General features: G+C 40.1%; 1 protein-coding gene across 1 annotated transcript in view; it reads right to left on the bottom strand.

The window, feature by feature from the left end:
• The window catches only part of thsd7ab (thrombospondin, type I, domain containing 7Ab), a 204,973-nt gene that overhangs the window by 82,134 nt on the left and 99,562 nt on the right, over positions 1–23,277 (bottom strand). Inside the window, exons 5-10 of the mRNA XM_086312316.1 lie at positions 20,819–20,974; positions 18,006–18,209; positions 12,650–12,844; positions 12,238–12,276; positions 11,886–11,921; positions 7,992–8,238 (exon numbers count right to left, since the gene is read on the bottom strand). Of these exons, the coding sequence (XP_086168442.1) occupies positions 7,992–8,238; positions 11,886–11,921; positions 12,238–12,276; positions 12,650–12,844; positions 18,006–18,209; positions 20,819–20,974 (877 nt within the window). The remainder of the gene's footprint in view (positions 1–7,991; positions 8,239–11,885; positions 11,922–12,237; positions 12,277–12,649; positions 12,845–18,005; positions 18,210–20,818; positions 20,975–23,277) is intronic.

The following is a 23,277-nucleotide window of genomic DNA, read 5'->3' as shown; positions in this document are numbered from 1 at the left end:
AGGTGGTGGTGATGGTGGTGGAGGGTGGGGGCATTTCTCTGTGTGTACTGTAAGTCGTTTTCAGTAAAATACATTGCAAATAAATAAATGAAAACCAGTGAAACTTCATCTCTCATCATCTCTCTATGCTGTATGTGTCATATCCTTTTTGATTACTGCTGACGTCTGACTAGTGCTCGTTCCAGCTGACTCTGATTGTCTTTGTTAGGTACTTGTCACTCTTCATACAGTTTCTCTTCAAATCTGCAGTGTACAAGTCTGAGTGTAACACTTTTGGAGAAGCATTTGATTGTTTCTAAGTTCATACTGGATGATAACAACACCCCACATAAAGAGATAGTCTCTGAAAAACAATACAACAAGGAACCATGAAAGGCACGGAAGCTGATTACTAAACACATGATTTCTGATAAGATCTTAACGAACGTCTCCTGCCTAAATCTGTCCTTAGCAAAGCTAATTAGTGATGACCCAGAGAATAAGACAATCCATTACTGTATATCACATGTATGGGGTTGGAAGAAAGAAAGTCTAATGCATTACGTTAGCATTAAGCTGCTGCTCAACCTGGTTTAACCTGGATTCAGGCACTAATGTCACCAAATTTCTTAACTTCCTTATTTGTGCTACTGATCACCTTTGTGATTGTAACTGTGATATGTGATCAGTGGAAGTTCCTATTATATCTGTGCTCTTCCTGAAATATTGAAAAAGTTTCATATGCTTTGCCTCTTCTTTCTGTTTTGACCAAAAACTCCTGATGCCTTTCCACCCTGTTAATTTTCTTGTGCTTCTTTAGAAACTTGCTTCAGTTAAAGTGTTGATTGCCAGTCTTTATGGCAGAGAATGTGCTGGTTGGTATATGTTAATTGGCAATTGCATTAGAAGAAGCCATCTCGGTGGCAGTGTTTGCCGCAGTAAAGTGCAAAGTCAAAGTAATTTCCGAGTGAAGAGTGAAAGTTGAGGGCAGCATCCAAAACTTTTAAGTGTTCAAGGCTAAGAAAAAGGGCAAAGTTGTGCAGTCAGAGAGCCTTTTTCTGCAGTGCAATAAAGCTTGGACCCCTTCCAGTGACTGTGGCATGAGATAAATCAAACTCAAGACTTTGAACAATTATTATAATGTAACAAAAAATGTACAATGAAATTACAGATGAAATCTCATTATGTTACTCACAAAAAAATTATAATTGAATGAATAAATAACCAAGTCGTAAAACTATTTTTGTGGGGGAGTGTGGAGGATGAATTTAATAATTTCATAGCCCAATAAAAGAAACTGCTCTGAAGTCTGGTGCTAGAGCACTGAACACATCTGCATTGCTTGCCAGATGGCAGCTGAGTGAACAGACTGCGCGGCTGTGGTGGGTATTGTCTTCTTGTATCCTTTGGGCTCTGCAGAGAAACCGCACCTCGCAGATATCACTGATGTGGCTGAATGATTTTAATCACCCGTTGCAAATCCTTCATATACTGGGCCATCCGTATCCCATTCTTTGTGTCTGTGATGGTTCCAGTTAGGATGCGTTCTACTGTTCCTCTGTAAAAGTTGACAAAAACTACTTCCTAAATTTCCTGGAGTAGTTCTCTTCCATTGAAGCTTTCTTCACCAGAGTGGAAATCTGTGAGGAGTATGGCTTTTTAGTTGTCTTTGCATCCTCTTTACTAAACGAAACAACTGTTTTTTTTTTTTTAACATGACTCTGCTCTGTTCATTACGGAGCCCCGCAGGGGACATGGGAGAAAAAAAAAATTAAGACGGACTTTTGCGAGATCTTGCAAAACAAACTCGGGATCTCGCAATACTTTTGCGAGATCTCGCAAAAGTTTTAGCTGCATTCTTCGCAGCTCGAAGCCGACCGGGAGGTCGAGGCACGATGTGCCGGGAAAGCGGTGTTCCTCCCGGCTGTAGTAGGTCTCGACCTCCCGTTAGCTTCGAGCTAGTGGGTGTCAGATCTCCAAAAACGTCGGAGCACTTTTGCAAATATGTGATGTCTTGTAAACCAAGCAGGTATCTGACGTTTACACAACTACATTCACACCTCAAAATATCTTAAAAGTGTATTTGTAAGTGACCCAGAAAGAGTAATATTACAACTAAGTAGCTGCCGCCATTGTTGGAATTCAACTTTTGCGAGATCTCGCAAAAGTTTTGCGAGATCCCGAGTGTGTTTTGCGAGATCTCGCAAAAGTCCGTCTTAATTTTTTTTTCTCCCATGTCCCCTGCGGTGCTCCGTAGTTCATGACTGTGCACTAGTTTTGATTCAACTTCCTGATTTTAACTCACATTATTGTTTGTAATATGGTGGACGATGCTGGTGTTATTTCACCTTAAAGTTCTCTTCATGCCTGCAAGTGCAGTCATGACTGTACAGCATGAACTGGAAGGAACTGAGCACACTGTTAAGGAATAGAGTGGAGGAGGTGTGACTGCCAATTCAAACTGTCTGGATTCTGTTTGGGAGGAAGTTCAATATCCAGTTGCAAAGCACGGTGTCGAATCCTGGAGTGCAGAGTTTGCCAGTCAGCTTCATGGGGGAGTATTGAATACTGAGCTGAAATTGACAAACAGAATTGTTATGTAGGTGTTTTCATTTTCAAGGTTTTTGAAGACAAGTGGACACAGCACCTTCTGTGGTTCTGTTGGTTCTGAATGTAATCTAGTGAGGGGCGAGGCTGGCACAGAAGAACTACCCTCTCAAAGCACTACTTCAGAATGGGGATCAGTGCTGGAGGGCATTCAGACTACACACTACGCACCTTTGGATAATTGTGCCTGTCTTGAAACAGTGACAAAATGATATGCTAAAAATGTTAGTAATAGCGTGTTTTAGTGTATGGCCAGGTTATCAGACCAAACAGCTTTACTCATATTCATCCACAGGAGGATTCTTCTCACAGCCTCTGTGGATACTGATAGTGGCAGGTCCTCTGGAGGTAGAGTCGACTTTACAGCTGACTCTTTGTTGAGGAGATCAAAGCGAGGGTAATATGCAGCCCATCTGGCAACGTGGGCTCACACATGGTGGGGGCGCTCCTGCTTTTGTAGCCTGTGATGCTCTGAATCGCCTGCCACGTATCCTCGGTGTTGCTGGTGTTGAGATCTCTCTCCAGTGTCTGCTTTGCCTCCTCGCCCATCGAGTACAAAAGCTTGATCCAGGCTGTTGTGATGAAGCTCAGTCTCTGTGAAGATGTGGGCGCAAAAATCTCTTGTATCCTATTGCTAAGCACACCTGAGACTTATTTCATTTTATTTTCCTAGACGTGAGCTGGCAGGAAGTTGGGTAGAGGAATAGCCTTAGGCCAGGCTTTTCTCTTTTTATTGCACTGCTTGACGTAATCTTTGCTTTGGCTGATCTGACTGGCTGCCCTGAGAATACCAAGGGCAGAGATCATCTTAAGGTCTGCTAAACTTAATCCAATCCATGCATTTACTCTGCCATCAGTGTATTTCTGTCAAAACTAATCATGAACGTTTTTCGATGAGCGTCTTTTAGAATTTGTTGATTTTTTTGTGCAATAACTTGAGTGTATTTATTTACCTCATGTAAAATTCTATCTTCACTATGAAAACTCTCTGAGTTGCAAGTCCTTGACATACATAGGAGTGGGTCTAAATTTGGCACAGAGAAATAGAAAAACATATATACAGACTCTTAAAAGCTCAAATCAAATAAGCATTTTGGCTCAGAACCATTTTTCTATACCTAACTTTGAGGATCAATAACATTTGATATACTTAATATTATTTTTTCAGTATTAAAACTGCACAAATGCACCAAAAACGAGAGAGAATAAAACAAAAATGTGGTCAAATTCAGGGGAGCTACTTTGCATCACACATATATACAGGAGATCAGAAAATGTCTTCAGCACCATGGACAGCATGACACTTCAATGATGAGAGGTGGAAACAGCTAGCGGGGAAAATGGGAAAGGCACAACGACTTTTCAGAGCTAGTATGTGGAAAGATTTATACACGGGACTGGGGTTCATGTTATGTGTATTATTAATTGAATTATTTTCACTTATTTTCCACCAAATATCCTGCCACACATTTGTAAGGTTAACAAAAGTCACCAAGGCTTACGCATGTGCGTTTCCTGTGTTTCTAGTACGAACCAAGAAGACGTTTTCCAAGAATGCTTTCTAGCAGGAAAGGTTTCTGCCAGCCCTGAAGGCTAACTTCTTCCATAACCGTGAAAAGCCGTCTCACAATCTGTGGAGAGACTTCTGTTTGAAAGCACTCTCAGTATCTGACACTCTGTTTTTGCCCCCAGGCAGACAGAAACTCAAGCAGTGATGATGCACACACTTTTTCCGAGGTACAACCCATTAAACACAACTGCAAGTCGCATCCCTTTTAAGAGGCTGTGAGTTGGAGATGGATGCCAGAAAAGTTTCATCCAATAATCCCATTATCTAATGGAAAATCTGGTCTTTCTGATAAATTAAAAACAACAACAACAAAGACAACAACAATTGTGTTTGTATGCACTTTTAAGTCCACACAGTACAGGCCATTTACAAATGTTTATTCTGGCTCTAGATTTCAGGTCTCCTTTTTAGTGTTGTTTGTTATGTTGACAAAACACAGCCTCTGTTCTGCAGCAGGGGCTGTGTTTTGTCAGCTGCGAATACATTTCGATCAGATCCACTATGGTCAAAATATGATTATTTCCATCTTCAGTCATTTACAAAAAGTTCTGCACAGTCTGAGATTTCTCACTGCTGAGTAATCCTGACACTCATTTCATCCATCTGATTTTCTTGCAACCAGACATTAGCCTGAAGTAGGTCGGGTACAGAAGTAAAAAATTTTTGTACCCACCATATTTTCTCTTTGCCTAACTGGCTGGTCTGAGAAGAATAGGGACAGCTGGCTGCTATACATATTCCAGTTCCCGCCTTTCCTTTTCAGTTTGAATGTATTTCATCAAATTAATCATAAAAATGCTCTTCAAGAAAAGACAAACAAAAATGAAAAAAACCCTTGGAAAATACAATATTTCTGTTTTGTCCACACTCTTATTCTGGTTTTGTAATTTCTTTTTACATAAATGGTTTATGTCTGACAAACATTAACCACCCTCATTCTGTAAGAGACGCCTGTCAATCAGGTCGCTGCTTACTTGATTTAACATTCAACGTATTTTTCTCCTGCATTGTTTTTGGCACAGCTGATATTTTCAGATTTCTCAGTCTGGTCCCATTACAGTATTCCTTTTTACTTTGGCCTCTGAAATAGTTACTGGAACAACGCCAGTGTATCAAAGACTGTTCTTTAGTACCCAAAAAGATCTTCCTGCATTTCCAGAAACCTCAGGTTTGTACAGCCAAAAAAACCCCAAAGCAAAACAAAGAAACAGTGAGAATTCTCCCAGCCTCGCTCCTCACCTGCCATGCTGCTGTACGGCTTGAAAAACATGTACTCTTCAACTTGAAACTGTTGAAAAGAAGCATGCTGCTGTAGCTGGAGTTCCAATTCATTACCAGTGATGATCCTCCACATAAAATTCAGAACAGTTTGAAAGAAACTTTCATTTTTGCTCACTGTCAAGTTCAAATGGTCTGACGTGGACTTCCAGGAAGTCAAAAACAAGTAAAACAAGTATTCTGGAAGCCCTGTGAGACGACACTGAACTTGAGATCAGGTTGAATCAAGTAAAGATTTCTGATTTTTATAGACCTGTTCTCACCACAACAGATGGTACAGCTTCCACCTCTCGACAGGTGCTACCTGAATCTCAATCTCCCACTCAAAAATAGAAAAGACCCCGATATAGGCTACTTGAGTTCCACCACTTGATGTAGCAACTCCTCTCCAGCTGAGATTAGGCACTCCACCCCTGATCCAACTGAGAATCATGGCCTCAAACTTGATGAGTACTCATTTTCATCCCAGCTGCTTTATAAACAGTTGAAATGTCTTGTCATTGTTCTCCATAATAAAATAAAATGAAATAAAAAAGGAATTACAGCAACAATAATCCTTTGAGTATATAAAGACTATGAGCATGACAGACCTCCTGTTACATGGGTGTGGATGTGCTTTACTACCTGAAGGGCGACTCTTGTTTTAAAGCTTGTTACCACACAGAACTCAGCATCACCAAAATAATTCAATTACTAAGTCACAGAAAAACCAATCTCCATTGAAGGTTGAAAATGTCAAACAACTCTTTGGACCTATTTAAGGTGCCTGTGTGACTTTCATTATTCAAAACCTCAAACAGGCTCAGCTGAGGTTAGCAGCAATAACCTCCTTCTAAGAGGGACAGTAGGAGTCCCCTTTCAATATCTTCTTTTCAGTTTCTGCTAGTGACACTATTACATGCTGCTCTTTTGCCCTTGTTGCAAATTACAGTTGATTATACAAAGTTATTGAGCAGTAAAAACAAAGATAATGGAAACAAATTGACTGAAACCTCTTTCTGTCAGAGACTCAGAGCCATTACCCTTGACACATTTGCACCTCCCACTCTCCAAGCCACTGAGCCTGTGTTTATCTGTTGCTCCAGCTTTGCCAGGAGTGTAGATTTAAACTACACACGATAAAAGACTTCCAGGATCTTGACCCCTGTTCTGCAGCTTCACTGACTGGGTCAGCTGCTCCAGCAGCCACCGCTGAACTGGACATTAATCTTCATTTCATCCTGTGTTGTTCTCCATGAATCACATTTCCCTTGTAACATGCTCAACACGCGCCGACCCTTTAAATAATTGATGTTGCCATCCTCTCCTCAGTGATAACTACGCTTGGGGATTTTCTGGTCCTGAATTATAGCGAGAAACAAAAGGAACTAATTTAACATAAGAGAACACACATTAGGAGACCTTTTGTTTTTATTTTTGCAGGGCCGAAATCAATTTGCCTTGGATTTATTTTCTGCAAAACGCAACAAACGCAGATCAACTCCTTTATCTTTTGTTGTCATGTGAATCAGCCAAGCACAACTGACACCAGACTAGAGATGAACTTTTTGGCGGATGTTAAAGTAAACGCTTCTGTGTTTTGAATTCGCCTCATGTGGTGTGGTCTTCAGAGCTAACCACAAACATCTTGTCTCTCATCTCCCCCATGATTAAATTGCCTTAAAGTATCAATCCCATTTAATTACTGTCATTATCATCAATGAGAAATTACCAGCGCCCAAAACGGCAGGGTTAATTAGACTTTCAGGGACAGAGATTATTTATTTATCTGTGGATGCCTGCAAAGGGGAGATAGGAATTGGGAGTTAACTTCACGTAGAGTCTGCTCAGCGTCTCGTTATTTCACTTTGCTCCCCACCCACTGCTGTCTCTCTCGTTCATCTCTTGCTTTCTGACTTCTCCTTTGTGTTTTTAATGTCATCGACTTTCAGTCTCTGTTTTGCAATGTACAGTTAACCGTTGACGTCCTTTAAAATAAACAGATACAAATAATTTACTCAATGTCCTGGATACTCCATTACACACCAAAACAAATGCTCGTACATCACTGTTTGACCGAGCATGTAAGATGGGCTTTTTAAAATTTCTTTTTCACTGTATTTCTGTGTTCATTAAGCAACAACCCAAAACACAAGGGGTTCTTTAACACATCATTTCACTCATCAAAAGACAAGCAGAGCTCTCGCTGTCGTCTTTTCCTCAAAGCTGCTACAGATTTCACTGATTAGTTTCTTCCTTTTGAATGTGAAAAGCGTCCAAATCAGTCAAATCAGCTGCCATACAGATCCGTTTGAAATGGAAACACACACCTCCTCTTCTATCTTCGATAGCACATGATTGTGAAATACTGTTCAAAGCAAGTGGATTTTAGGTCTGAGAACTTAGCAATTTTCATCACAACACAGCACTCCAGGAGTTGATTTCACAGTTATATACAGCTACAAATCAGAGAGGCAGGAAATAAGCAATCAGTGTTCTGTAGCAGGATTTAAATGGCTATACGCTGGTTAAAAGCCAACATAAACAAGTGCTCAAAGAAAGCAGAAACATAGCTTACTTCTTGGGTGGCACCTGGCCCACATTCACTCGGACACAGATGACCTTGCGAGTCTGCATTCCCATGGAGCAGGGAACCTCGCCGTCACTGTTGGGCGGGACCCCCACAGAAGTGTTGAAGGAGGAGGTGGAGGGGTCTTCAGTGCAAGGGCCCCAGGGCCCCGTCTGCCAGTGGTAAACTGTGCAGGGGTGTTCGTTACAGTTCCGAACCTCCTGAAGGGCGCTGCTGTTCGGGCAGAGGGCGCCACCTGAGAATACCAAAACACAGTGAGGACAGCAATTCTAAAAGTGTTCTCATGTGAGGAGGTAAAACAGGAGTAGTCATTCCTGTACTCTGTTTTCACAGCTGATTAAAACACATCATGTAATGCTAATTAAGAGAATCACCCAGCACTACTATAGTCACTGTTTTCAGTGTAAAAGTTCAGGTAAAACTACTTTACACGGATTAGGCTGCACAGCACCAAATAGCAGACTGACAATGTTTAAAATTAGAATTACCAGCCTCAGATCGTTATTTGCATACACTCTCAAGCATGAGACAGTCATGGAGCTGTTTCCTCTCTGTAGGTATATTCTAGGATAAATCTGGTCGGGTGATGATGGAGTAAAAAAAAAAAAAAGGATCAGTTTGGTTAAAAAATGAAAGGTGAAAAGTTCTTTTTTAAGCCTGTTACAAAACACTTTACACCTCACATGTAACCGCTGACAGTAAAAAAAAAAAAGGTTTTGTTAGTGAAGGAAAGTTTTATTCTTGTGGGACCAAACAATATAAAACTTCTAACCCAGTCTCTCATTCAATGTCAGTTTAATATTTAGATATCTAGATATCTAAACAGCCTCTAATACCTTGTGACAACCTAATAATCAAAAATCTTTTTCTTGCACCTCGGAGGTGAGAATTGCTGAATAAAAAGCTAGAAGAGAAACTGTAAATGAGCCAGTTTCAAGTCTCAAGAAAGGTGCAAGAATTTGTTTCCCCCGAGGCTAAACGCTGAGGCTTATGTTGGTTGATTTATATGCATCTGCCTTATTTCAGGCACTGCACTTATGGCTCAAAATATCACTGCATCTTTTTTTTTGCTTGCTTTTCCACCCAATTTTCATTAAAACAGAATAATGCATAATATAGATGTATCTGGCATTTTGTTTTTACTGACAGCATGATCAGTTCTCTTCTCTTGCTGCCTTTGGGTATCAGGGGTTTCCTTTAAAGAGGGAGCCTAAACTTTTTATTTTGATTTTACTTTTTCCAAAAAGCCTCCAAAGATAGCCCTGGAAAATCTCTAATGTTTGAATGAGACGTGTGTGATTTTTATGTAGATGACCAGAAATGAATAATAGTCCTTAAAAACATCTGTTTAGTTATGAGCAACATCTTACAAAACGTGCTTTGGTGAAAGCTACAAGGCTGAAAAGTTACCATGTTTGCTGGCATGTCGTGGAAAAATAGTGATTTTTAAAAAAAAAAACATGTCTTTAAATTATGTCTGTGAAGGTTCTCAGTCATCCAGGTCATCGTAGTCAAAGGAGCTTGCAAAGAAAAACGTCTGGACTTCTTTAAGTTGCTTGAAGACGTTTCACCTCTCATCCGAGAAGCTTCTTCAGTTCTAAGGTCAAATGGTGGAGAGTCTTTAAATTACTACTACATATCTTGGGTTGCCAATGTTAAAAACAACCATTATTTACCAAAAAAAATACTTGCAGGTCCTACCCTGTTGAATGTTAATGTTACAAATGCTGTTTTGGTCTGGCTTTATCAGGGCTTATTCAGGATTTAGGTTTTAACCTTTGGCAATTTATTATGTCTACAAGAGGAGTTTAGATGTTTGTGTATACTACTGCAAGACATAAGTCCAGCTTTAATGCACTACTTAAGAGCCACCTCCACGGGACAAGACTCAGCAGTTCATCTGTATCTAAAGGACAAAGGTCACTCTTTCGAGGATGCCAACGTTCACATTTTGGACAGAGATGACAGATGGTTTGAAAAAGGAGTGAAAGAAGCCACTGTGAGCGACCATCTTTAAACAGAAGCGGTGGTTTACGACACCAACTGTCTGCCATCTATAATCCAGTTCTGAGTTCCCTTCCCAGACGTCTTAACGCCCACTCACATCCTGGGTCATCTGACCTCAGGAATTTGCATGATAAGGTGGGGCCAGGTTTCACAATGAACTCACCCGAAACCCTGGCTGATTGGGACCCACACCCACTTTCACACCTTGGCTCATGTGATTAGGTAGATGATCATCAGGGGGTCCTTTGTCCCCCTTTGGGGTGAAACTCCCACTAGGCTTAAATCTGGGACTCCCCAATTGACCTTAGAACTGAAGAAGCTTCTTGGATGAGAGGTGAAACGTCTTCAAGCAACTCAAAGTCCAGATGCTTTTCTTTCCAAGCTCCTTAGTCCACTACTTTAGTGTTTAATACCTTTAACTATTGCCATCGCTATGCCCCCTCTTTGCCCATGTCCCTTTCCTTTCTCTTGTAAGGCAGCAGTCAGTCAGTTGTTGGATCGATGGGCTGAGAGAGCCATCTCTGTTTCAGAGTAATTGCAGACACTTAGGGCTTTCAGGAAAGACTGAGGGGCATTGCAGCACTGCGAATTCTTCACACCTGTATTTCTCTGCCGGAGTTGAAAGAAAGCCAGCTCCTAAATGAGTAGCGGTGTACACACAGTCAGGTCTGAATCACAGACTGCCAACTCTGACAAATCCCAGCCTAATAGCCCCTGAGCATGACTTCCTTTCTGCTGACTGCGCCATGCCACCTTAGCTGACTAACAATGGGGCAATGCTAAACTCGACACTGGCCTGACATGGTATTGCAAATGAGCCTCAGCTGTGGCTGAACAGTGACCTAGAAAATGTTGTTTTGCTGGACAACGGGGGAAATGTGAGGCAGTTTAAAGGAAACACATCTCACATGATGCAGTGACAAATAATGGTGCATATACAGTTTGGTCCATAAATTGCTAGACAAAGACAAAGTTTTGGCTCTGCACACCAACACAGCGGTTTATAATTCAAGTAATATGTGATTTAAGTGCAGTCTTTTAGCTTTAATTCAAGGGATTTAGCAAAAACATTGCTGTTAATTGTTTACAGAATCACCACATATGTACAATCAGACTATGTAGAACAATGTCTGTAATCCATGTAATACTTGTGATTTAATCACATATTGATTAATTTAAAATCCAGTATTGTGGTGTAGAGAGGCAAAATCATGTCTTTTCCCAAAGATTTATGAACCTAACTGAATGTGGGACATGTCGTTACTGGGTATTTATTAGACAGGTAGAGTCAAATGTTGTTTTTTCATCATTTTTTGCGTATTTTCTGACACCTTTCCATCAGTTATTTAAATGCACTCATGTTTGCAAGACAAACTATAATTTGCTGGAGAAACTGCCACTTAGCATGCACCTTGAATGTGATTCAACTGATGACTATAAAACAGTAAGAGCCACTTGGGCTTTCCACAGTCCCACCATAATCACCACAGAATTAAATGTAAGCAGTTATGCTAAATAGGTCATTAATTAAGCTTATTAAAATTAGCACAGAATTCTATGCAAACATTGGTGGATGCATATTATTAGAGCCCTGTGTCCTAAGGTTTGAGCAGTTCTTTAGTTCCAACCATTTTTTTCCTCAATATTTCATTAATATGTAACACATGGGTTAAGAAAAAAAATCTGCCAAGGAGCAAATTCTAATCAGATAATCTGCTCCGGGGGGGAAACTTGTGATGGAGAGAAAGCGTCCAGATTTCTGGTATTGTTGTGTGTTCATAAAACTGTGTCACAGTACAGTAGGGGTTTAAAGCTAATCTAAACTACAACTCTACAACTACAGTTTATCCAGTCTGCCTAGAGTCAAATATTTACCATAAAGTTCTGGAAACTTCGGCACCTGTGAAAGACCTTTGATAAATACAGACGTCAGAAATGTTAATGTGGCAGGTGAGGTCTGCACTAGATGAGCTAATACTACAGCAGAACAACTGAAAACTGCTAACAGAGTTCACCCATTTCACACATGGCTAACACTAACAAGGCTTGACTGAATTACAACTGGCTGAATAAATTCAAAATCAATTATAAGCTACCCTAAAGCTGTTATGGTAATGTACACATTTTTTAAAGCTCAAAACAAACTAACAATTTTAATTTTTCTGCATGTAGACACATAGCTAGAGGGATACAAGAGCTACCATCAAAATGTGTTTTCAAATGTTACCCTCCATCACAGTGATCCACGCCACAACCATTGCAGTGACTGTGAGGAAAACACACACCCAGATAAAACATTCAGAGACGTGACAAAAAGGACGACAAACAAACACGGAGGACGCTCTTAGAAATTTAAAACCAGAGAGAGAATAAGCATATGCAGAGAAATGATCTTAGAGCGAGATAAAAAAAGTGAGTGTCAGGCGAGGAGACAGACCAACAGAAATAATCACCAGGACAGATAAGCAGACTGTTTGAGATAAGGACAAATGCACATGCAAAGAACTGTGAAATCCAGACATTCGAAGAGTGACAGCAAAGGACGACTTGAAAGGCTGTGACTAAGCCAATATTCAGGCCTCATCTCCATATATTTCCATATACCATGAACAGTCGACTGTTGGCGGGTCCAGACTCACCTTCCCCAGCATTGTAGGCCAGAATAGAGCGGGTCCTCATTTGCTTGCCCTCAATGGTCTTGCTTGAGCATGTCTGAGAGCAAGTGGACCAGGACGTCCAGTCACTGAGCACACAGTCTCTTGAGCAAGGCACCTCACAGGGCACAGGTTCTGGAGTTGGGTTAGACGTGCAGAGATTTCTTTCCACCTTCTCTCCTGAAGCAAAACAGAACATACAACAGGGTCAAAAGCCCATAAATGGCCGCTTGTCGAGAGGCTGGGGTGATCACTTGGTAATCCCAAAAAATAGGATAATAGTGTTTTAATCTGCTTATGATAATCACTGATCATAAAATTACGCAACTCTTCTTATAAAGTTACAGAGTTATACTTGGCTGATCTTTCCTTCAAGGCTTTTTGCTTGTGCACATCTGGACCACTTTCAGCGTTACAGGTCAATTCAGAGTATATGCACTTCTGCAGTGGGTATCTATCTAACTATACACACAGGCTGAGTCACCTTGATTGCACCTAGTAGGGGTATTCTGTAATAAGAATCACAAGACATTTCTATTTGCCAGATCTGATCTATGATTTGATCTATTTGATCATACAGAAACCAGCTGAACAAGTGCTTTAAATAAATTCCAGATGTTATTGGCAATTACAATACATTCAAAACTCCCATTTGTGTGTTTCTAAGTCCCAATGGTCATTTTGTATTGCGAGAGGTCCCGGGTTCAAATCCCGGACGAGCCCCCACTTGTAACGTTCCCCTAAAAGGGGTCTAGGCGATGAGGGGGAAGTAACAAAATGTGTCCGGGTCAGAAAAAGGAGACAGAGGCAAGATGGTTAAATTAAAGAGTTTTATTAAAGTTTCTATTAGTACTAACTAAAAGAGACGGACAAGCCGCTATCACCATTTAAAGAAACAAAACTCAAACGTTGGTCAATTAAACTGAGAAGTAAGCCAGAGAAGGATAAATTGCCAAACACACTCCTCTCCACCAAGTAGGAGCCGAACACACACAGCTCAGTAGCTGCAACCATTCACATGGCACTGGCCCAGAGCTCACCTTTCTCTGCCCTTAAATACCTTTAATTGCTGATGTGAGTCAGCTGTACAAAAGAAAAAGGTGGTTACCTAAGGCAGGACAGCTGGTAGGACATGCCCACACAGGCAACTTCAGGAGGAGGCCCTGCTAGGGCCGTAACAGTATTCATTTCAACAAAAGTTGTCTGCTGAAAGGTGCAACAGGTGGTTCAGTTTATTCGATATGTCTTTCTCAGTATAGTGGAATACTCAGAATCTACCATCTGAAAATTTCAACAGGTTCTGCGTGCAAACAGTTGTTCACTCATTATTTCACCTCCATATTACACATGAAACCATAACATTACAGCTATAGCCCCATTAGTATTACCTATGTTTAATTTCAGTTCTCAAGCAGCACATATGACCGTCCTGCTTGAGGTAATAAAGGGCAAGCATTCCCAGTTTATCTTACCATCAACATCCCAATTAAATCCTGTTGCTTTGCAGTATATGCAGTAATTAAACACTTGTGTTGGCCATTTTATCAAAGAAAATGTCTAAAAGTGAATATATAAAGTGACTCAAAACAAGAACATTAAAAACTGATTAAAGTTTAAATAGAGAAATATAAACCAGATAAAGACCTGAAACACAAACACAAGTAATTTTCTGATTTTGCTCTAAAAGTCTGATTATCATTGTTGAAAAAAATCAGAAAACATTCATTGCAAGAATTTCATTGTTACCCGTCACATTTCAGCACAGAGGCGGAGGGAAGTGCTGAGAAAGTGAACAGATGTGTGTCTTAATTGATGGCACAATGTCAAGCACTCGGCCCACTTTAGATTTTTGAGTCACGCTTGTTCTCTCAAGTGGCAGCATAAACTTGGTTTTGTTTAATTGTTTTTGTGTAATGCGAAGACAAGAAAAGACAAAAGATTTTAAACAGGAAAAGCCCGGAGAGCAGATTGAATCAAATACTGTACATAAGTAGCTTAAAATGTCACAGTTACTGTACTTTACTCATACATTCAAGTCTTATGCATGATCTATTTTGCTGTATGTCTATTCATACATACAGTAAATTCTACTGAGCCCCAAATAAGATATGCTTATTAAACACAATGTATTATTAACAATCACATTTTTGGTTTCAAAAATTTGTGGCTTGTCCCACATATAAGGTCTGTCGTTTTTGGGGCCCAATGTCAGCCTTCAGAGGGATAACTGTGTAAAATTTTACTTTTGTTTTACCTCATAATAATCTAATCTTGCAATCTAACCTATGCAAAAAGACAACTTTGTATTGTAAAACTATGTTAAGTATTAGACTGCGCTGGTTGTGGACACACTCTGTACTACTGCAGTTAGAAAGATAAATAGAGGAGCTCTCCCAGCTCTCTCACTGAATGCTGCTGAGGCTGATTGAGACAGGCAGTAGCTGAGATTATGATTGCAGCCATGCGGTGACATAGCGATCACTGTGGCTGCAGCCACAGCTTTGCTTTGGGTGTTATGATTATGGTTATGAAACATTAGTTTATAATGGTTGGGCGTGCGCAAATTATTAATATGACTGTGCTGCTTGAGAACTGAAATTAAACTTTTTTTTTCTAAAGTCCTGTGAACTAATGGCAATAAATCTGTCATATCTGATAAAAAGCACACAGGTTGCAACAGTTAAAGAGGGACTATTATTCTTTTCACTGTTTCATCTAATGGATAAAATATTACTAATGTGGATTCTTAAATTAAACTTAGCCAAAGGTCAAATAATAAATGGACGCATCTGCAACTACTGTGATCGACTTGTTCAAGGCCAATGTTTATACTCAGTTTTTGAATTTATCAGTGAGAGAAGCATCACATCATCTCATCGACTCATTATCGGGAATAATAGTCACAATATCAATATAAAAACTCACAAATGCCAACAAATTCCTGTAGGGAGATTGTTGAAGCTATCAACATGAATGATGGAAAATGTATAAAGACCTCAAAAAAGTTGAGCAATAAATATAGTTGCATAAAGTTACACTGCAGAAGTCTAAACCACCAAACAGACTGCATATAACAGATGGACTAAGCTTGAAGCTACAATGTTATCACTTTGGTAACCGGTATAAATGGAGCCAGAAGTAATCATGTTCGTACAAGAGGGTGAAGTTAGAAGCAAATTCTAGTAAGCTTGAATCTGTAGTGTACGGGTGCAATCCATAAGTCCAAAAATTTCCCTCACCAAAAATTAAAAACATTTTAAAACAATGGCAAAATAATTTAAATGCTGTGTAACATGAGAGTCATCGGGGTGTATGCTGTTCAAACCTTCTATTAACGAGGGGCTGCTTATCAGAAGACAGATGACCCAAAGGGAGGGGGAAATGTGCTAAAATGGTTGTTATAGCAATTCTTATAATAATGACACTAATAGTAACAACAACATTTTAAATGTAGATGTGTCACATCAGCATATCTTCTTTCTGCAGAGAATTTCCCTAATGTGGCAGTGGATTATAACTAAACTAATGTTCCTTATACTGACATGACAGATGATTATGACTCTTTTAAATTGATTAGCTGTAAAATATTCATACTGATGCACTCTTGACTGTGGCTCGTCTCCAAACAAAGTGGCACTGAACATGGAAACTGCAAATTCACATGGAATTCCCACATTTTTACACAACTATTCATGGTTTATTGATGAGCTGCTGGTATCACGCTTAAGTGGATTAAAATAACCCACACATTTGTCTGGTTTGCTTCATGTGTTGCCATGAACCAGGCGGAGAATATTTTCCTCTTTCGGCAGCACACACACACAAGCAAATGTAAACCTTTCAATGAGTGAATTGAAAATTCAAGCAAAAGAGAGGCTTCACAAGTCAGACTGGGCCTGACTCTGCATTAAGATGTCACTTTGACAGATACGCAGTGAACCAATCATGACTGAACTAAGAAGGCATGAAAATAAGAAGTGACAAGGGACCCCAGCAGTTTTCAGACTCGCACAGAGGAAACATGAATGAACAGAACACCCACTATGAGAGGAACACCTCCATGCTCAGTATGCAGAGAAGAAACAGCTCCCTGTCTAAGTGGGCAGGCAGTCAGCATGGGGAATATCAATAGCCAGTTTCAATAAGATTTGTATCGACCTTCGTCTGTTGTCTGGGGCCTGGCTGTGTGGCCTTTTCTTTTATGGCTGGGACACACTCCGAGAAAAAATACAGCCAGCATTGCAGTGAAAAATCTCTGAGGCGAAAAGCAGAGCAAAAAATCCAAACAGAACAAATCAATTTTCATCAGATGAGGGAGTGAATGTGAGCGGGGATCAATCAACCAAAGTCATGGTGTGAAAGAACAGTGCAGAGTTTCTGCTGTACTCCGGCCGTACAGGGGAGAGTTTCCAGCAGCCCAGCTTCACTGAGCACCTGCAGCTGATGCATGAAGTGAGATTTGTGGGAGACGTTAGAAGGACAAATCAACTTCTCTAGTGTGGAAAACATGAACAAAGTCACTGCACTGCATCATAAATTCAAGATTTACTGAGTAGATTTGCAACTGAATGAGATTCCCAGAACAACATCACAGTATAACTTTACGTGCTGATTAAATAAACATGCCATGTCATTTGATGCACAGCTCACAGCAGCTCAACCCCCCCAACTCAATAGTGTGTTGTGACTTATTTTGTCATACATATGTCTGATAGCTGAAGGCAAGAGGAACTCAACAAAGTATCTCTGCTCGGTCACCCTTAATATTAAAGATTTACAGTAATAAAGAGAAGCAGTAAAAATCAGGGAGTAGCAAAGGGCACGAGATACTCTAAGACTTGGTGCTCGAGGATTGATTTGATTTAAAGCGAGTAAGGTTTAATTGTGCGTGCAGAGAGGAAACTGTAATGAGAGAGACGGCAGGAGAGAGGTAGCAACGCTGAACCGAGGAAGCGTTAAAGTAGAGAAGTAGAGGAGCTTTAACAGGGAGAGGGGGGAAGGGGAGCCAAGGGAGAGCATTCCTCACAAAGACGAATGGCAACTGGGAGTCATGTTGTGGAAATCTCCTCACGTACAGCGCTGTGCTGCAAGAGTTGCAGGGTCGGTGGACAGGTGACCTTGAAAATATAGGATTTTTCATGCAAGGTCAGACCAGCAATTTCTTTTTATTGCAAATCAAGGTGGGTCGAAAACGCAGCAAAATGCAAGGATGCGCAGGGAGCAAGCATCAATGTCAGCCAACAAACACTGTCTGTAAGCAAGAGTATGGTTAGTTTTTAACAAATGACTCAGCTCATTTTGAAAATGTGGGGCACATTAGGATTAAACATTCCTCGCTCACCGTTGCTGTTGACACATTGGACCTGCACAATCTGGGTGCCGGAGCCACACTGCTTCCCATCATCAGGAATGCACGGACTCAGACTGATCAGCTGCCAGTCGTAACAAGTGGGCTCGTCACATGGCACCGCCTCCACAAGGTGTGGACAGTTTCCAGGACCTCCCGTTGGCTCGTTTGTAATCTGTCGTTTCCTCAGTTTGAAACCTGCAGTGCAAAGACAGTTATCACAACTGACAAACTTTTGTGTGTGTAGCAGGCTTTAGTTTTTTCACACAACCACATACATAAGGGGAAAATAGTCCTCATCTTACTCCACTACATGTTAAAAGTTATATTTTATTGCATTGTATTTATTTATATCATGTGATAATTTTTTCTAATCATACACATTGTATATTTTTTTAAAAATTGTCTAGTTTCATCTGTCACAGGTGGGTTTGATAGCAGTTGGTTAGCACATGCAATACATGTATGTAATTTCCCCTCTAGAGGTTTTCTCTATCTTTTTTAAACTACACTATAAATAATATCACAACCGCTCAGATTTATCTTTAAATCCTTGCATAAATAAGCCTCCTTTTAGGTTGGAGACAAATGAATTAAATAGGCTCCACGCTGACCAGCTACACCCCTAAAACAATCGTATATACAGCAAGTATTTCTCTGTAGACCAACTACTTCTCTGTTTAAACTGGGCCTTTCATGTTTTTCCTTACTTTCTGTCTCATAAAAACTGTTACAGTGATGGATATTCTAACAAAACATGGTGAACAGTTGAATAAATTACATTTGTGCATATGCAAGTAATCCCTGTAAGCCAAAAGGTCAGGCTTCAGAGTTCTTTGAGCACTCAGTCTTCTTCCTACATCAGTGAGACAAGATATTACTTATATGGTCATCTCTGACTCCCAACCAAATACTGTTAAAACCTTCTGTTCACTGGAGTCTGAGAGTGTGCACCAAGTTCCAGTATAACATAAGTAAGCATCTTTTTGAACCATTAATCCACTTAAAAATAAATAAAGCCACTTGAAAATAGTGCAAAAATAAAATGATTTATGCTATTAATTAATTTAATATTATTAATGTAGGATTTTACAAATAGTGAGATCTTACATTACATTTTACTTTACTAAAGTCTGAGCACTTAAATGTTTGTTTGATGGTTCGTTTCTTGATATGGCTCATCAATAAGAAACCTTTATGATTTCACTTCATTGCTTAAGTTTATACTTATGTGCAATATTTGCATAAACATTGTTATTCACTCACACTATGAACAAAGACTGCCATATTCTGATGCAACAAAGGGACATTTTAGACTGAAAATGTAATTAGGCTGCTGTAGTTTCCTTAGAAATTGTATGCTTTTTACCTATTCTGTAACAAGATGACCTGCTACTACTGGAGACAATCAGTCATTAAAAATTCAGCAATATTCTCTGAAGCTATGTGGTAAGGTGAAAACCAATATAAGAATATTTTTTAATGTAAAACGATATAAAGACTGCATATTCATTAAGCACATTCAGGCTCAATCATATTATTCTACAGCATTCTAATTATAACGGCCTCGTACAAAAAGATAACAAACGTGATGGATGGTGTACAAGCAGCATTTAATACACAGCAGCCACTTTTTTCATTGTTTTTGAGCAATAATTATTAGAAACAATAACAAGGAATAATTTAAGAGGTTCTTGTATTTTCAGCACAAAATATTGAATCGGGTGAGAATTTATCTCGGTGCCAGGAGCACAAGAGGGTGACAGATGACTGACAAATTATTTTCGGCTTGTTTATCTCCTATAATGAAGACTACATGGAGGCGAGAAGGGGGAGTATTTAGGAAAAAACACTGAACAGCCGGTCTTAGATAGTGTCTGTAATTATTTTAAACCAGTGTAATACAACAGCTTCGATAAAGCATAATAATGCTTAAAACGTGACACACTGAGTATAGTACTTAGAGCAGACAGAGACAGTTTAGTTGATAATGGCAGCTCATATTAGCTGAAGGCTCAGCTGATACCCTATTTGAGGCCTCAGTCACGCAGGCTTAGAGACCGCTCGGAGACTCCCTGGCAACTGTTGGTCACCAGGGAAAAATGTGACTGGCGAATCTGCAACCTGCTTTGAAACCCACCTCCATCCCAACTCCTGACTAAATTAACTGACTGGAGTCATTATCTTGCCCTCCAATAACACTGTGAGGAGTCATTTTTGACCAGGACATGTCCTTCAATGCACATATTAAACAAATATGTAGGACTGCTTTCTTCCATTTGCAGTATGGAATCGAGAGACAGCGACTATCTCTATTTTTAAGATTAGGCTTAAAACTGTCCTTTTTGATAAAGCACATAGTTAAGGTTGGATCGGGTGATCCTAAGTCCTCACTCAGTTACTCTGAAATGGGTCTAGGCTGCAGGGTGATTGAAATCCCACTATCAAAGCGCTTGCTCATAGATGCTCATATAATTGTTGGGGTTTTTCCTCTGTTTTACTTGTATTAATGTTGGGTCTTTACCTTACAATATAAGGCATTGAGGCAACTGTTGTTTTGATTTGGCACTCTATAAATGGAACTGAATTGAATGTCATAGTGCCGATCTGTTCTGTGCACGCCATGGAGTCTTGCTGCTACTCCCCCAGCTTATGCATTACATGTATGCAGATCCACAAACGTAGAGCAATTGAGAGGTGCAAAACAGAGCCACAGTGCCAAACGTAATAGAGTGCAGTTAGAAATAGCAATCACCTTTTGACTATAATAGTTTGGACTGAATTACATATTTCAACCATTCAGGTACCTTTCTTTCCAGCCTGATCATCACAGTTTTCAAAGGTGCAGGGCCCCCAGGCACCCCATGGTGATACCTCACAGTCGATGGGACAGGGGATTTGGCACAGCTGGGATCTGTTGGGGATTGGACCTTCGCACAGCTTGTTTTCCACTGGGCGGGAGGCTGTGCAGATAAACAAAAGGGAAACACACAATAAGCAGCAGATAAAATGAGCCTAATTCTGAGGAATTTTTCTTCTTTAGCAGCATTGAAAGGAGCAGGAACAAGGGACGCAAAAATGCTTATTTGCTTTTATTCCTGGCATAAAATCCCTGCAGAGGGTAGATGAGAGCCACAGTGAAAAAACAAAACATGCCTGTGAAGTAGACACTATTATCCCTTTGTTTTGTTTATCGTCTCCCTGTTAGCATGTCAGAATGATAAATTAGCAATGATTATCTCGTACAACGCCTTGCTAGCAGCATAAAACATTATGGAGCCCTGCCCACGGACTCTCAACGGAGACATAGGAAGAGGAGGCAACAATACAACACTAAAGGTGTAAGAGAACACGGACAATATCTTGGCTCATGTTTATTCCATGAGGTGTAATTTGGCATCTACTTCTCCTAGTCATGCCATGCTGGATTCTAAAAAAGCTCTTTCCACGAAACCACTGGTAAATGCATGCCAGTCTGAACTCTGGGGGGAAGAAAAGAGGAGATGCTATCACCGCGCAAGAAACAGCTCTGTGACAACTGTGCAGAATACATTTCTACACATCTGCATCATGATAAATAAATCTGATGTGTGGAGTTCCTGAAGATACAAAGTTAATGCATTTATTCATGCACAAAATCATGCAAGTGTCATTTCAAAGTGGATGTTTCTGCTTTCAGAGACATTTTTCTTTTTTTCCCTTCACCCTTTTGAGCCTCGTGAGACTAGAGGCTGACAGGAAATGAACAAAGAGACTAGGAGAAAGGGGACTTTTGATACAAGCCTGACCACACGCAGAATTTAAGGTTTTTCAGCTTAATTGCATATTTTCCATTTGTATTGTTTACACAGTTTTAGCAGAAAGTAATACATTTAATCTGATGCAAAAAGGGAATGGAGAGGTTTTTTTTCCAGGAAAGTGAAACCAACTGCTGACTGTATTTTCCAAACAATGACACCATCAGCATTTAGATTGGTTGCCTTTAAGGTCTGCTTTTATCTTTACAATTCCCGCTCCCTCAGAAAATAAAAGCAAACTGGCAAAACTGGGAGAAAAAAAAATCACTTTTTTTGCCTGTGGACAAACCGGAGTAACTACATTACGTGAAGAAGAACAGAGAAGATGGTGCGAAAAATGGATCCCTTTTTTTTCTGTGTCCATAGAAACTATTGCAAATGACCTCAGTCGGAACAGGGGTGTCAACAGCCCTCACACTGTGTTGGGAGAATTGACTGATGCTTACGTGGTGCCAAACAAGCTGAAGAGGCACTTGGGAACCCAAAGTCCCTTCTCTGAGAGAAAATTTAAAAGAATGTTGCATGTAAGTTGAGACACCATTCACTGGACTGTGGAAAATAAAAAAAGATGCTTGCAGGTGGCATGCCAGCTGCAAATGTGCTGTCAACAGAGCTTTCAGCTGACTGCACAACCAAAACAATAGTTCATTCCTGACATGTCAAATGGCAAAGCATACAGGTGTTGTATGTTTGAAAGACAGATAGTCACTACACTGATATCTACTTTGTTTATGGAACAACTATGTAATCAAAACAGAAAATAGAGATCAAAGGTGATCCTACTAAAGCCCTGACTCATGTTGCAGTTAACTTATCTTAGCATGAAGCCTGAAACCAGAGGTAAACAAACTGCTTGGCTCCGTAACAGAACATTTTAAGTTTGCTAATTAACCCGTTACACCTTGTTGACTGATTGATTGTTGGTTTGCTGAACCAATCAAGTGTTAAAATGGCAATTTGTCTTGATGACATGAGACATAAGCTTTGGAGGTAATGGAGAGAAGCAGGCTAGCTGTTTTTCCCCGTCTCCAACCAGCTGCTGCCTGTAGTTTCATATTTACCAGACAGATATGAGATTGGCCTTCATCTTTTCATGTAACTTTTAAAGAAAGAAAATAAGTGTGTTGCCTACAATTTTAAATCATCCCTTTAAAGCATGAAGCCAGCAGCACACCAGCTTCATGCTTCCAGGTTTTCCTGATTAGAAGAAGTCTGGCTCACTGAGCAGACGAGTCCAACCCTCTGCCTGAAGCTCCCCACATTGACGGACACTTCTGAACCTCTCTTCCTGCAGCTACACTCAGAAAACCTGCAAAGCTGAGCCTGTAAATCAGATTTCATTCTGCGCAAAATTCTGACTTCACCATTTTTTGAGCTATATAGCTTTAATAAAGATAACTATAAAACACTGATTCCCAGGAATAATGACAAGTACTGTAGAAGGTACTTCTTCACTACTTGGAAAGATT

Source organism: Aulonocara sp. 'chitande type north' Nkhata Bay, linkage group LG11, assembly GCF_057382095.1.
Source record: "Aulonocara sp. 'chitande type north' Nkhata Bay isolate Kocher_YH1m ecotype deep benthic linkage group LG11, A_spYH_male_GT1.1, whole genome shotgun sequence".
NCBI classification, from domain to species: Eukaryota; Metazoa; Chordata; class Actinopteri; order Cichliformes; family Cichlidae; genus Aulonocara; species Aulonocara sp. 'chitande type north' Nkhata Bay.
This window is presented reverse-complemented; position numbering and strand designations above follow the sequence as displayed.